Source organism: Odontesthes bonariensis, chromosome 24, assembly GCF_027942865.1.
Source record: "Odontesthes bonariensis isolate fOdoBon6 chromosome 24, fOdoBon6.hap1, whole genome shotgun sequence".
Classification (NCBI taxonomy): Eukaryota; Metazoa; Chordata; class Actinopteri; order Atheriniformes; family Atherinopsidae; genus Odontesthes; species Odontesthes bonariensis.
In genome coordinates, this window is record NC_134529.1 from 18,663,865 (window position 1) to 18,679,500 (window position 15,636).

General features: G+C 41.9%; 1 protein-coding gene across 1 annotated transcript in view; it reads left to right on the forward strand.

Annotated features, from left to right (window-relative positions):
• Nucleotides 1–15,636, forward strand: part of LOC142375370 (MAM domain-containing glycosylphosphatidylinositol anchor protein 2) — a 210,725-nt gene that overhangs the window by 65,233 nt on the left and 129,856 nt on the right. Inside the window, exon 3 of the mRNA XM_075459371.1 lies at nt 14,361–14,535. Within this exon, the coding sequence (XP_075315486.1) occupies nt 14,361–14,535 (175 nt within the window). The remainder of the gene's footprint in view (nt 1–14,360; nt 14,536–15,636) is intronic.

Here is a 15,636-nt window from a genome sequence, read left to right on the forward strand (position 1 = left end):
GTTAATCCTTGAAACTCGTGTTCTCTTTGCCGCAGAGTTCCACACTTTAATTGAGTTAACTTTCCTCATCTTTCAGCATATGTGAGAAAAAGGTTATCAGTTATTTACTCAATGTGTAGCTTGAGATTTCATTGTTGTTGGATAATAAATGCTAATTCTTCCAGGGGGATTCTAAGTGTAACTAGAGATGCACAGATATCCGCGTCTGTATCCACCAAGTTTCAGATAGTTGACTGGAATCGACCTATAAACAAACAATAGCATCAACCAGTGGCAGGGGGTGACCAGTCTTGACAATTCGGTTGGTTTGTTTGGACACGACATTGCATTCTCACTTGCTCCGTGGCAGTCGTTTGTATGCATAGACCCTGAATTCTAACGTCAGGGTGGCGATTCTTTGCTCAAACTGAAGGATCAGCCTCTAAAATCATGCCTGTCCACCTCTGATCCTCATAACAGAATGTTAAACGTATCTGTCCACTGCAAGTAAAAAAAAAAAGAAAAAAGAAAAATTTAATTGAGTTTGAATGCAACAAAAACTGACTCGTAAAATTTACTACAGTTCTCCATAAATCAACACATTACAAAATGTATTTTCAACTATTATGAGTTGTTAACTTTCATGAATTAGCCAAAAACACAAGTTGGATTTTGCAAGGGATCCGATTTTGGCACAATACCAGCTTGTTAATTAGCGCCTTGGCAGTGTGATTCAATCTTTTCTCTCCTCCTCTTGAAGTGACCGTTTGCAATCAATCAAAACCAAATCTAACCAGGCAATGGTGGTCTTAAACAGAGATAATGAGAAAGCATTCTTTACAAGATGGCGCCTTGCTCCCTGCACGCAGCATGACTTATGACATTCTCTGTCATGAGTCACTGTGACAGAGAGATGACTTCTCTGTTTGGCTCTGTTCAAAAGCTGACTTGATTTATTTGCATTGAGAAGCCATTGAGTTGGCAATGGTTTTAAAGGGTCTGTAGATGTTAAAGCAGCAGGACAGTCAAGACGGGAAAGATTGGCAAAGAAAGCCAGACCCTAAATCTATCATAATGGAAACAACTAACTCCCCACAAAACAAACCAAAGCATTTCCTGTCCAACAGAAAAACGGCCGCCGTGGTGTCACTTCTTGAGCCTGTGATTCCCGTAGCTGTAGCCATCGTGGACGCTGGGGAGAGGAAAAACTGCCCACAACTATCAACATCTACATGATGCATAAGTTACATGTTTCATGTGGTGCATGTGAGCATGGTTGTATGGGGCTCTGGACTGTCACGGTTCTCAACGATCATGGATGATTTCTGGGGCCTCTTTGTAATGACCAATTAGTTAGGGCTGGACATTAGTATCGTTAGGATCATTGATGCAATCCCTGCTCAGACTGTACTTTGTTGTGTTGCTCCACCAGCTTTATTTTTAACACTATTATTCTTAACCATAGAAGGACATATTGTTTTTTTTTTTTTCAATTGACTTAACATCATATCAGAAGATGGGTGCACAAGCCACTTTACAATGCTAGGTTAAAGCCCAACGATGTCAAATCGAGAAACCCAATGATTCACTTTGAATAGGCGGCAGTGGGCAGGAGAAATGTCTCCTCCACTACAACAAAACTCAGTGAGGTCGACCAGAGCTAGCTGCCCAGAGAATTTCTCTGAGAGAAACAGAAAGTGAGAGGGCACAGATGAGTAAGCGCAAAATATAGGAGTGAGAACACAAAAAAAGCAATGAGATGAAAGTGGTGGCATACAGAAGAGGAGAATAACGTTATTTTAGATGCCAGTGCTTGCCTCCTCCTGACAAATCAAATCATGCACAGCAGTCAAAAATGAAATAAATAAAATAAAATCAGATTTACACACTGAGCCTTTTAAGCACCAACGTTTTTCTTTTTTTTTTTCAGAATGAATGCATTTCCATCTTATCGTAAACATTTAATCCTTCAGAAGATGCAGAGGCAATAACTCCGCTAATCTGGGATTATGAAACATTCCTATTTACTGAGATGTAACAGGCGCTTTGGTTCCTCTGGAAAAAAGAAAAGAAAAAAGGGATTCTGGCTTTGGCTGTTTGACCCACAGTAATTAAGTTTGTTGACTTTAAACAAAGTTTAAAAATAAGTTCATTTCAACTTGCATGATTTATCTTGGTCATACCCAGCAAAGGTGTTATTGACTTATTGAACCATAACCACCAGCCGCCACAAGTTTGATGTTCAGTTGCAGCTATAGCTGTAAGTGATGCTGTGCGCCTTCACAGCTGACCGATCACCGGGTCAGGTGTCACTCACATCTCACTCTCTAACATTTCACGAATGCAGGCCATTTATACAAATAAAGACAAAATCCTGGCATCTTTGTATAGAACTCGCAATTAAGTATGTGTGATTAAAACGACTAATTCAAAGGAAATTGTTGAAAATATATCTATATATTTGCTGAGACAATCTAGTGGCAATTTAACAATGACGAGGTTCCTTGTTTCCATTTCCAAACCCATGCCAAGAAGAGCCTCTCCTAATACTGGAGTCATTCTCTGTGCTTTTCTTGAAATGCCTCTGTGTAAGACTTTAAACCACACTCACCATCTGGACAACAATATCACAGGGGCCCAAGTCACACAGCTTGATCACTGTAAAGAGTTTTAATTAGTTCTGCATTACAAGATCGCAAAATTTATTTTTTTTCAGTCATGTCCAGATCTCTGCCTCTTTCTTTGGGTACCGCCAGCTCCTGGAAGCATGCATAGATTGAAAATCTATCAGATATAGAGCCACAAAGGACCAACCACAGAGCACACGGGGCCACGGCTGGCAATTTCACCACTATTTAATGCTTCACGTGTCTATCAATATGCACACTTCTTAAATTACACCGCCACCCCCGCAGGCCTTCCCACTGATGGGACTCTCTGGATTGTGTCCAACCAGGCAGCAGCCTCCTCGCAGTGGGCTTCTCCGTCAGCTCCGTGCCCATTCGCCCACCCACCCACCTTGGAGGAAAAGCAGAGGCTTTCTACCAGTCATGCATGCATTCAACTACACACACAAAGACCCACTAACACACTCATGACAGCAAGAATTGCCCGTCTTCCCGTGTAGCTGTCCAAAAACTGACTAATATGTGCCTTTTTGCTGCATCCTCGAGGGTTAGAGATTTCAAGGTGTTACTATGGGCCGTGCCAAAAAGGTTAGGACTCTTGACATCTGGTGAGAGCAGGGTCCAATTATTTCAAATATTCTGTATTGTCGTTGTGCAGTGTAGATGATCCTGGAAGGATATGTGGAAAAAATTTTCATTGCTTTGTTGCTTCCCTCTACGTATGTTGCCCATGGAGAAAGAATTTATAGAATCCATGAGTCGTCAGCATCATTGGCAACATCAGACAACAAGACCAGATTGTTGACAACCGCAGTCTGATGCTTGTTAAAAGTCTTAGTAAAGCAGAAAGAAATCTGCTTTCTGAGTTTGGTACATTATGGGAAAATGGGTTTTTAACCACTCAGCCAAACTTGCATTAGGGTAAGATCAGATCAGCTCAAGTGAACAAATATTATCAGTCAAATTGAGCTGGTTTTCAATCAATCCTCTTTGATGTTAAAACCTGCACAACAGATTTTTACATCCAAATTGGCTTACAATTATTGAAAAGGCAGCAAAAGTGCAGCAAAAACCAAAACCCCAACCCTTCTAAAACACAAGAACATTTTCCCGGAGAAAGTGTGGACAATTTCTCCCAATCTTTCTCTGCCGGTGCTTTTCACACAAGCCCGTGGCAGGAGGCTTTCTGCCAAAGATGCGCTCTCCCGGGTGGAAATAAAGGGAGGTGGTGTAGAGGCAGGACATGATGCAGAAATTGTGCTGTGGAAATCGCTGCGTTTCCTTTACAGCACAGTGAGAATAGTATGTGAGGCTCCGTGTTGTATTGAAACAAGTGCTGCATGTGTCCTTACGTAACCACAACAGCAGGGAGCTAGAGAATACTTCCTGTAGAGCTTATACTCGGGGACTGTGGTGAACAATTCAAGTCCAGAGCAAACGCTGTGGGCATCTGCATTCTTACCCGTAACCCCCAAGGAAAATCTCGAGAACATTTCAGAACTCTAGTGTGTGTGAATGCAACTCTTGTCCGTACATTGATGGTAAATCAGTATAAATCTACAAGTACAAGTAGAACATGTACAGACTTGCAAGTAAGTGCATGTTAGGCAGTTGTTAGGTGTTAGAGGTGCTCTCGAAAACAGATGAGTTCTGAAGAAATTCTTGAAGGTATAGAGGGATGCCCCTGCTCTGATGGGACTTGGGAACTCATTCCACTGTCATGGAACCACAAACATTCTGGACTAAGACTGTCTTGTGTATGGAGGGCAGTCTCAGATGGAGTTCCTGAAAGGCATGGAATGGTTGTGAATGAGGATAGGTCTGTATGACTGCTCTAAGATAGTGGGGTGCAGTTGCTCTGTAGGAAAGTGTTAGTGACTTGAATTTAATTTGGGCGGCCATGGGTAGCCAGTGTATTCTAATTAAGTTAAAGGGTATCAAATATTTCAAACACCTTTCAACTGTAGACTAAGTTACCAATATTGTTAAACTGTGAAACTTACATTTCTATGGTGGGTTCGTCCTGCGAGGATTCAACCACTGAGATGCAACTGTGCAGCACGAGCCCGCCAGCGGGGGAGGGAGAGACTATAGCTGGTTGCAGTGTATCTATTAATCCTAACTTCCTTTGATAAGTTTATAAAACTCTCAGGTGTTGCAGGTAATTTCGGCTCTGCAGAAAATCAACCCACCGGACCTTCTCTGACCCATAGCTACTCCTGAAACTTTGGTTGTCCGAGTAAGTTTGCAGCCCTTGAACCTCATTAATGCACTGGTGGATCTGCCGGTGTGTTGCCAGATTTACGCTCGCCTTTAAGCTTTACTTTTCACAAAATGTTTTCATTGTTCCTCTGCAACTTAAGCTGACAGTCCAGGTTCTGCTAATTCTGGCATCCAGGTCAGAGACATTTTCATGACGATTAAGTAACCAGTTTCTTGTCCGAGGCTAATGCGTCGTAGTGGGTCTTTTTATAACCTTCCGATAATATTGGCGGGGTTGCTTTTGCTCACCTTTTATACTCAATCTCATTGCATCATGATTTTGTGATTTTAGACCTACTCTAAACGTCCTGAAAAGAAAATCAATGCAAACTATTTATCAGCCCAACTACACAATTCGGTTAACCACAGTTTTTTTGTCTTTTCATGCTAGTGCTTAGTTGTTGTTACAAGTACGAGCATATAGCAAGAACAATTTATTTTTTATTTTTCCAAACATATGCCTGTTTATTTACCAAAGTAACATTTAGGTGGTGACGTAGCATGGGGGGGGGGGGGCAGCCAAGTTAGGTCATGTTACGCATTAAGAAATATGGATCCACACAGGAGTTTGAACACTTAAGAGATTGATACAGATTGATTTGTGGTGTCAGGAGAACAATATAGACCTAAGCTGGTGTACTTTTAAGTTACCAACATTAGCTTATAGTCACTAACATTTTATTCACGTTACTGTAAAGTCTGCCATCAGATATTATGATACGATAAAAGTAGAGCTGGCCCTGTAATTATGGAGTGTTAAACAGAACCCAAAAAAAAAAGGACTTAAATTTCAAGAATTGACTGGCAGTCACATAAAACAATTTGTCATTTGAAATGTCACAATGTTTTACGGGGCTAGAGAAGTTCCAGAGAGGGAGACTAGATGAAAAAAAACAGAAATGAGAGAGGAACTATTAAACTGGCAAACATTACAGCACACACTTCCCACCGCTGCTGAGATGCATCTCTCAGCATTTTGTCATTACAGCACACTCCCGCAGTCTCAAATACTGGTGCCCTGGCAGGCTGTTACCAATGGAGGTGTCGATGCAGCTGCACCCGCCATCAGTCTCACAGGATTGTGGCGTCTTCATCCCAGCTGGACGTCCATCAAATCTCCCACACACAACTGCGTTGAGAAGCATCAGTAAAGTCTCGTCTCTTCACGTGTAAAAGTCCACCCAGGCAGGAAAGCAAGATCCGTTGAGTCATGAAAACTGTGGACTCGGAGTCCTGAAAGGCTGGAGTTAATGCAACCAGCACACACGCAACCATTCACAGTGATGACGATTGCAATAAAAGACCAACGGTAACAAATCTCATTATACTGCACAGAGTGCTGAAACAAGCATTGAGGGCGGAAAAAAAAAGAAGCTTTTAGCAACAATGCCCAGAGTGCTTACTTTTTCTTCTGAATTTCTGCCTTCATGTCTCATAAAATGGATTCAGTTAACAAGTACATTTTCAACACACGTTTGCATTAGATATTACGTACACATTGTGAATAGCACAAACCGACAACTCGCACCTTAATGACTGCAGTTCGTCACTGGAATTCTCCATTAAATAGCGTTTCTTTAGAGAATTCAGAGATAAGTATTCCAAAAATGAACAAAAACATTGACTGGATGTTTATTCTAAATCATAGAAATAGAAGTGGTCTGTAATAAAACCTTTGTCGGCATACTGCTAGGTCTTCTGGCACATTACACTGCAATTCAGCATGAATATGAAACCTTTGGCAGGAATGTGTATCACATCACCTGCACGTGTGCAAGTACCTCAACAATAATAGATCCATAGCGCTATTAGAGGTTAAAAACAGGTCAACCTTGAGGGAATATGAACTTTAATTACTCTGCAGGGGCACTTTTTTAGAGCACATCCAACAAGGGATCCTGATTCATACCATATTGTTGTGGGTTTGTCCTCTTCCCACGCTTCATGCTTGGGGAGGAACAGAAAAACCAATTACAATGAAACACGGTGCCACTGCTTTCTTGTTTTTTTTTCGTGTGTGGGGGAATTACAAGAGAACCTGCCACTCAGTCAAATCACAATTTAAAAAGAAAATCTGACACTGTGTACCTAAAATGTGTTCATTCTTTCAGTAATCGCCTGTGTGGTGCATATGTAAAGCAGGCATAGACGACTGACTGCTGGAGGAAAACAAAATGATCACCGATTGACAATGAAAATATCAATTGAAGTTTTCCTTTACCGTCATTGTTCCTGTATATTCTATCGCCTCGGTATTAAAAAAAAAAAAAAAAAAGGATCTGGCGCACAAAATATCTTTATGAAAGCCCAATCGGTGGTACTTCTGACTAAAGCCGTTTTTCGTGCTTCAACATCAAATTGATTCAGAGTCTGTGGCGCTACCCCACTCCACAGCCTAAGGGTCTGTTAATGCTTGCATGAATATATCCGTCTACGTTGCTCTCAGCCCCTGCGGAGTGAAGGATTTGGGGTGTTTTTTTTTTTTTTTTTTTTTAAACAGACTGATGGACCTGCAGCAGCCTTTGGTGAAGTTGCGACATGATGCTGTGAGTTGGTCGGATGCTGATTGGCTAAAAGTTAGTTCGAGCCAGGAGGGCCCAACAAGAAAAGATTTAGAAAAAAAGGTGATAAAGCGCCTTAACCCATAAATGATAAAGGCGCACGAGCGCAAAGCACAGACAACAGCTGCACTCGACAGTCTTCATTATTCTAACACATTAGCAAGTGGCAAATGTAACGGACTGTAATTTAATCACGGTTGGCTCATAATGCTAATGGCCGCTATTCTACCTGCAGCTATCTTCTCATTTTAAAAGCTTTGTCAGTCGGCATCTTCCCTTACTTCAAAACTCCCACATCATCCCCTCTATCATCTCCCATCTCTTTGGTGTTGTACTTGTTTCTGTGACAGCTGTTACAGCTGTTCAGCTCCCACACAGTCATAGAATCTGAGAAAGTTTGTTTTTCAGCCACAATTGTTTGAAGCAGAAAACCAACATCCAATTAAGGCTCGGGATTCTGACATGTTCAATCTGACATGTTCAAACGAGAGTAGACCTACTGAGTGACCTGCAATATGACATTAATCTCATGTAGGTTGTCAATATTGCACGATCTGTCCATTCATTGATTACCCCGATGAATTAATCGTCTTTCGATTCAGATTCAGGAGATCTTGTCGGTCATACAGAAAATCGTCTCAGGCGAGGCTCAGCGTGCAGAGCCAAAACAAAACCAAGACACTCGATGTGGAAATCATGCATTTCTCAACGGCTTGAAATTTCTCTAACTTGAAGAGTTTATGTTTTTTCTATGTTTATTATTCATGTGAAACAATTTAAAAACCCACTGGGGTTTTTCAATAACATGTGGGGATTTTTCACTCTTTTCTCGTCGTGTTAGATATTAAAGAATGAATTATTTAGGAGGAATATTAGTGAAAGGATGAATCTCTATTTGAAAATTGAGAAAATTCAGCCTTCTTTCCGTGAAATAGACGGACTTGTAAACCCCTTTTTCCTTGTGTGTGCATTACTGTTTCACTCCGTCTTTGACTCTTCATCAAAAAGCCAAATATATATACAGCTTTATTTGTTCGTGCTTTCATGCTTACTTTTCTCCTAATTTATTTATTGTCTTTGATGCTATGAACAGACATCAAAGAATCCCCGATGATGAAGCCATCTGCCCCCGTCTCCTCTGCCCTGGCCTCCGTCCATTCTGTCCACACTACTTTGTTTGAGCACCAGGCTCCACAAGCGAGCCACACCACATTGCAAACACCCCTTTATTGTCTTTGTTTCAGTTATTGGCCCGCCAGATTCAGCTCACAACTCCATGGGTCAGCGAGTACAAATAAGCTGACCTCAGGCCTTGGACGTTTCACTTTATATAGACCAATTGGAGTATGTGATCTGTTTTGGATGCTCCCATGACAGTTAGCCTACAGTGCTGGTGTCTCCAGCAGATGGTGCTTCTTTTTTAAAACAAGGTTTAACCTTCTATTTTTGTCCCAACTCGCCACACTGGGCTGCATCAGAAGGGGCACCATCTCAGAGTTTTCCCTGAAATGCAACCAGTACACAGACACCCACAGTTGTCTTAAAAATAAATCTAACAGCAGCAGTGAAGCACAGTTCAACTCCAACAGGCAAATACAATCTGATTGAATTCAGTTTTATGTATGTCAGCATGCATCTCCTCTTTGATTCTGATTCTGACATAAAAGCCTTGACTGCTGCGTGTTTGATGTGATTACATCGCTTTTATGAGGACCAGCATTTTCTTATGTAGACCTGAAGAGCGTGTTCGCTGACAATTTGGGATCTGGACCTCCTGTTGTTTCCTCTAATCACTTGATTGTCATGCTCAGCCACACTTGTCTGCACCACTGAGCAGCACAGACCACCATCAGTGCCTAAAAGAAAAGATGGCAAGTAATTAGAGAGCGGTCCGTAGTTGGAGAGAAGGAAACGTCGCAGCAGGCATTACGGCAGATTCACCGAAGACGCGTGCTCCGGCATATGATCCCTGCATAACAACAGACACTGGGCGCATTCTAATTAGTGCTCGCCGTGACACTGCAGCATGTGTGGTCTCAAACACTGCTGAGATTTTCAGTTGGTTGCTAATCTAGAAAAGCCTCTGCTCTCTGTCTAAGCAAATGTTGATCTTCCAATTGGGACGTCTGATTGAAGAAGAAGTTGCTTTCTTCTGGTTGCTTGAACATAAAAAGACTCACGCCACCCCTCACTTCTTTATATGTTGCTTGGAAACCAGGATATATTTGCAGAGATGTATTGAAACGTAAAGAAACACAAGTGAATACAGTATAAAAGGCACAGCTTGAAAGTATTTGGTATGATCAACTTTATTCTTCAACACAGCCTGAACACTCTTAGACAAGCTTTCGTGTCATTTCTTTAAATAGTTTTCAATAAATGGTTCTTTGGTTTGCTTGTGTTCTTTGCTTCTGCTGAGCTCCCTTTATACCTTTGATCAGTACCTGCTTAAGTCCCCGTTGAGCCTTGCACCCGATGTATTCGGTCTTTAGCCGCCGGGGTCCAGTCGAATAGTCAATTTCGCTTTGGAAACTCCCTAACTGAGTGAAACAACCCAGACGTAACCGAGTAGCAGCACGATAAGAGCTGTTCGAATTCTCCAAATAGTAAGAAAAGGAGCTCCAATGCTTCCTTTTAAGATCTCCTTCAGCATAGGATACGGCTGACATTTTTTATGAAAGAAGGGAGAGTGACGCTCCATTATTTAACTACAGCTGTACCAGCTGTGATTCCTGCGGATAAACGCCAGCAGCCTGCGACAGCAATGTCTTTCGCTTTTCTGAACTTTTCTCACCATTTTATTTCTTTATAATGAAGAAACGTTCTAGATTAATCCTAAAAAAGAGATAAGTGTGATAAGATTGGATTCGACGAAGTATCCAAAGCACTTTTTGTGAAACATTTGTTGAAACAACCGCTATCGTTTCAGTGCTGCAGAGCCACATCACGGCTTATCGTCCGGGATTCGCAGTACAGCGGTTATCTTTGCCTATCTCTTTACAGATTTCTCCTACCACCTTTCCTTACCTTTCCTCCTTGATCCTTTCCAACAAGGTAAAAAAAATGGCTTAGGAAATCGTCTTTATTGACTGTTCCACTGACCAGACCCTTGGTTCTGGTCTGTTTCTGAGTTTGGTTTGTCATTTTCCTTAGATGTCATCCGTTGCCTTTGTCTTGTTAATTGATCACCATCATTTGTTCCCTGCACTCACCTGCATCTACTTACCAAATTACCATTCCCAGTATCTATTTTCCTTGTTTTTCTTTAATTGTTCTTGGCCAGATCCTCTTTGCAGTTCCCCACGATCAATATGATTCCACACCGCGTCAGTAATGTTGAGGCTCTGGGGAGGATTCATCACTTCATAAGACCTGTTGCCACAGATTTTCAGTTCAGTTCTCATATCATTTTGCACACATTCGGCTTTTTCTTCCAGTTTCCCTCCCTTGGGAAAGACACTCACTATTCCATGGAGATCTATTCCACACGTCTTTTTAAGGATGTAGTGCATACCATGCTGAGATTTGTGCCTTTTTTTTATGCTTAGATGATTCATAGGTCAGTGGCGTAGGGCTAGGTGTGGTGGTAACACTGTCACCTCACAGCAAGAGGGTTCCTGGTTCAAACCCCAGCTGGAGCGTTTCTGTGTAGAGTTTGCATGTTCTCCCCGTGTATGCGTGGGTTCTCTCTGGGTACTCTGGCTTCCTCCCACTGTCCAAAAACATGCATGTTGGGTTAATTGGTGACTCTAAATTGACCTTAGGATTGAGTGTGCATGGTTGTTTGTCTCTATGTGGCCCTGCGATGGGGTGGCAACCTGTCCAGGGTGTACCCCACCTCTTAATGAGTGGATGAAAGTCTGTGGCTTAAAAACACATTCTCTAGAAATGATCAGGTACAAGGATTGGAAGAAAAAATTGTAAAAAATCCAAAAGTCTGGCTGCTAGGAAGCAAAATCTAAAGAAATGGGAGACGGCTTGGACATTTGTAATGAACTATATGTGTGGTAAAGAAAGCAAGCAAATCAAATATGCTGTTCATAGTACTAATTCATGCATATCGGAAGGAAGAAGACAGAAACAAGCATTTCTTCCCTAACACAGTTGCAGGGTGAAGCATCACTGGTAGTTTGGCTTATTTCACAGTCTCTACAAGCAGCCGCCCTCGGGTTTGGCCTCAGTATGCGAACTGTGCAGCAAAAGTGGCTTAAAAAGAGAAAGCAGACCGTCAGTGGTCCAGGAGAAGCAATTATCATATAGTTCAAATCTGCTAGCACCTCTCAGATTAAGAGTATTTGCATTGCAATGAGAAGAGTGAAGAGGGTCAAACTGTTCTCAGCGGGCATACTTCAGGACTCCCCCTGTGGGCAGAGGTGCTTGGATGTAAAAAGTCAGAGGAGTGGAAGCATGGAAATAGCCTTAGGGTTCATGGACAGCTGAAAGCTGACCAATACTCCAGTACTCTGCCCCTGTGAACAAACACTCTCCTTTTGAGAATATAAAGAGTTGTTTGAATACCCATATTGTAGTGTCGCTCTAACAATGCACTTATTGATACAGCGTTTTCCTTCAACTCGGAGCTCTTTACACAAATAGCAAAGGAAATGACTGGGGGTAGAAATAGTGGAATAGTGGATTCTGCTGAGTTTGACTAAATAAAAAAAGCTCGCTTTGTGCTTGCATGAGAGAATCGAGCGTACTGTGGGAGAGTGACACAGAATTAAATTCGTCTAATTTATGCTCATAACTTATTTAACTTTAAGGCTTGTTTTTGCTGAACTCATGATGTCCCTAACCGCTACAATGGGGCCCCGGTCTTTCCAACAGTTGGGCTTTGACATAGATCAGTTGCTGAGTTTGGGCTTTTTCATGGAGGGCTTTCTATCTCATTTCAAACAAACCAAGTGAAGCCTCGTCTATGCAGCGCCGTTCATCGAGAGGCATTTATTTTTTATGGTAATATACCCATTTAACAACTGTATAACGAGATTGGACAGAAGCACGATCTGGGTAGAGACTGTTTCTTTTTCTTTCTTTCTTTTTTTTCGATTTCTTAGAGAATGAGGTTGATGTAAGGGAGAAGCAATGCACACGCACACAGCGTTTGAATTTCAGGAAAGCCAATTTATTTCTACCGCTCTGAACAGAAACACCGCGAGCAAGACGGAGTATCTGAAACTCTCTGATAAACTTCAGCTATCACTGCCTGAGCGTTCCTCTCTTCGTCATCTTTTACCCCAAAGCTTCAAAGGACAAACCCCCCCCCCTCCAAAAAAAAAAACGGCGGTGCCATTATCAGATTTTTTGCCCACCCACCCTTTCATTTCCTCTCTCCCATCTGATTGGAAAATGAGCTAACTTTAAACTGTCATAACCTCAGGCTGGAGCCGCCACAGTTAAAACCCCACAGCAGCAATCTCTGCGATAGCACCCAATCCCTATCCCTGCATGCCATGATATCCCTGTTCCATCTGATGCTATCTCGGCAAAATGGGATGCTATCAGCATCCAAGATGATGCTATCACCATCCAGTGAGGAGATATTGGATTCTAATTCATAGCTTCCCCTGCCTAGATAGAGAAATGTGAGGCTCTGCAGGCAGAGCAAGTCCATCTGTGGCTTACTTCGGATGAGGGATTGAGCGGAGCTTTATGCTCGGTGGTTCTGGCTGCGTGGCCCCCGGGCCAGAGTTGTCACAGTACCTGCTCATTCTGTATGCTTTAATGAGGACAGGAGAGGGAGATGATGGAGAGTCAATTACAACCTTATGTTGGAGAGTAACACTATTTCACCTTTCATTACACCTCAATGCCACGGGCTAACTGGGTCTCATCAGTTAGTGAAAGGTACTCCTGCTGAGAAGGCCGTGCCGAGGTCAGACTTGTGCGGAACAGCAGACAAAAGAGGGAAGTTAGAGGATGATTTTTAGCCGTCAGATCAACACTTAGTACCGTGGCATTTACTAGAAGAGCAGTACAGTGGTTTTAGTAATGGGGTTTTCATCATTAGATGACTGGTGTCATGAACATGTGACAGTATAGTAAGATGGGTGCAGTGACTCAGATTTAATCCACTGTAAATTTGCAAAGTGTCTGGAAACGGGCTCCAACTGGTGTGCGTTGAACGAGCCCTGGTTTCCATGTTGCTGTTTTATAGATGCACGTTTTGTATGAAGTCTGATCAAAGACATTTTTTCTTTTTTTGATTTGGGAATTTGAAGTTCTATATTTACACCCTGGTTTGATGAGAGCTACCACTGTTAAGTCATGCGTGGCAAAAGCTCACACAGCTTTAGATAGCAGAGAGTTTATTTTAGCATAACGACTGAAGGTGGCTGCATTGACTCAGCCCAGTGGAGACAAAATACGCTTCCCTTGAAAGGCTCCCGCTGAAAACAGCAGCGTTTTATATGTTTAATCCGTGGATAAGCCAAAATGTGACGGCACTTGGAACATAGTTTATAGTCCAGCCACATTGAATTCTTGCACTCAGTGTTTGCCTCATATGACCATGGGTGCTCCGAGAGCTATTTTGACTGACCAAAGGGCTTGAATTTTGTTTGCGGTTAATTCAAATGGAAAAACAATAGAAATCATTAATCAGTTCACTAATTGATTTAATTATCATCCATGTTGTGTTGCTTTTCTTTTGGTGTGAAGCCTCAGGCAGTGGAACGCTAGCACAGATGTTTAACTTTTACAAATTAAATAGAAAGAAAGTGAATAAAATCAATGTTATAATTCTGCCCATCCATGCAACGATTGTCTGGAAAAGATTTTTGGCCCCACAGTATAATTTTTTTTCCACAATCTCTTGCCCAAAGCTGTATTTGTCTACTCAGTCCACTGCGTGCCCCTCTGCAATGGAAGATGACTGCCGGAAAATAAAACTTGCAAATGTAGTCACTGCTGCTCTTTTTTATCTCCTCAGATCCGATGGACAAAGACAGCTGGCAGTGTGTCAGACCGCTTCCAGGACTCCAGTGTGTTCAACGAGACGTTGCACATTGCAAAGATCCTCAGGACCCAGGGGGGTCGCTACTATTGCAAAGCTGAGAACGGCCTCGGTTCTCCAGCCATCAAGTCAATAAGGGTGGACGTCTACTGTAAGTGGGAAGATGTGTATGGATTTATGACACTATCTGTGATAGACTAATATAGGCTCAACGAGTTCAGCGTTATTTTCTTTAATAGGCCACATTCCAGGCAGGTTTCTGCTCACTTGCTGACACAACGAAATTACCCCCCTAGCAGTATAGAGAAATATCTAATCATAATTAATCACTTTAAATGTTATCCTTGATAAATTACAACTCAAAATTAAGCAGGTTCTGTAATATTTCTAATTCCTCTGTTTTTTTTTTTTTTTAATCAACTTAAACAAGGCAAACTATAAACAGAGACAGATGGAGCCTAGATATAACAACATGAAAACATAACAGCCCAAAAAGTCCAAGTTCCACATTCCTGATTTGATTGAAAAGTAGTTATGCGGGGAAGCGCATTCAAAGGGAACCCCTTAAAATGTTAATTAAGCTAAAACACTTTTCACATCCTGCCACCGACTGCGCGTGCAACCTCTCTAGTTAATATCAGTAAGACAAACATCATCGCTCCGCTAGCATCTGTCCAAGAAGGCAGAGATTTATTGATATTGCTCTGTTGATTTGGCATTGATTTCACCTATTTCACCTCAACAGTGGAGACGTGGAGTGGCTGCCTCATGTCAGCCAACATCCAGCCGAGCTTTTCTTATGGTTGTTTGTGCGGACACAGTTCATATCCAACAAGAAATGTATGGGTGAGCTCTAGGTATCTGCATTAAAAGGAGACCTTAGGTCTAACCTTTGCAGCTCCAAGAAACTCTTCTGAGATAGATTAAAAATCAATGTGCTTGGTGCCTTTGAAAGATCTCTGAGCTTCCTCCTTAGTTTTTCACTGCTGCCTCTGCTCCACAGCAAAGATCCCCGTCTTCTTTCTTACACCCAGCTTCTTTAAAAAAAAAAAAAAAAAATCATGTATCTTCGACGGCCCCCTCAGTACTTTAAAGAGAAATTAAGAGCTAGTGGAGCAAAAAAATGTTTCACTAAATATGATGCACTTGATCCTTTCTCAGTTAAACTTACATTCGCTTTCAGTGGTCTCTGTATATTATTTGTGTAATGTCATCTTTTATTCATGCAGTTGTCACTAGCCATTGAGACAGA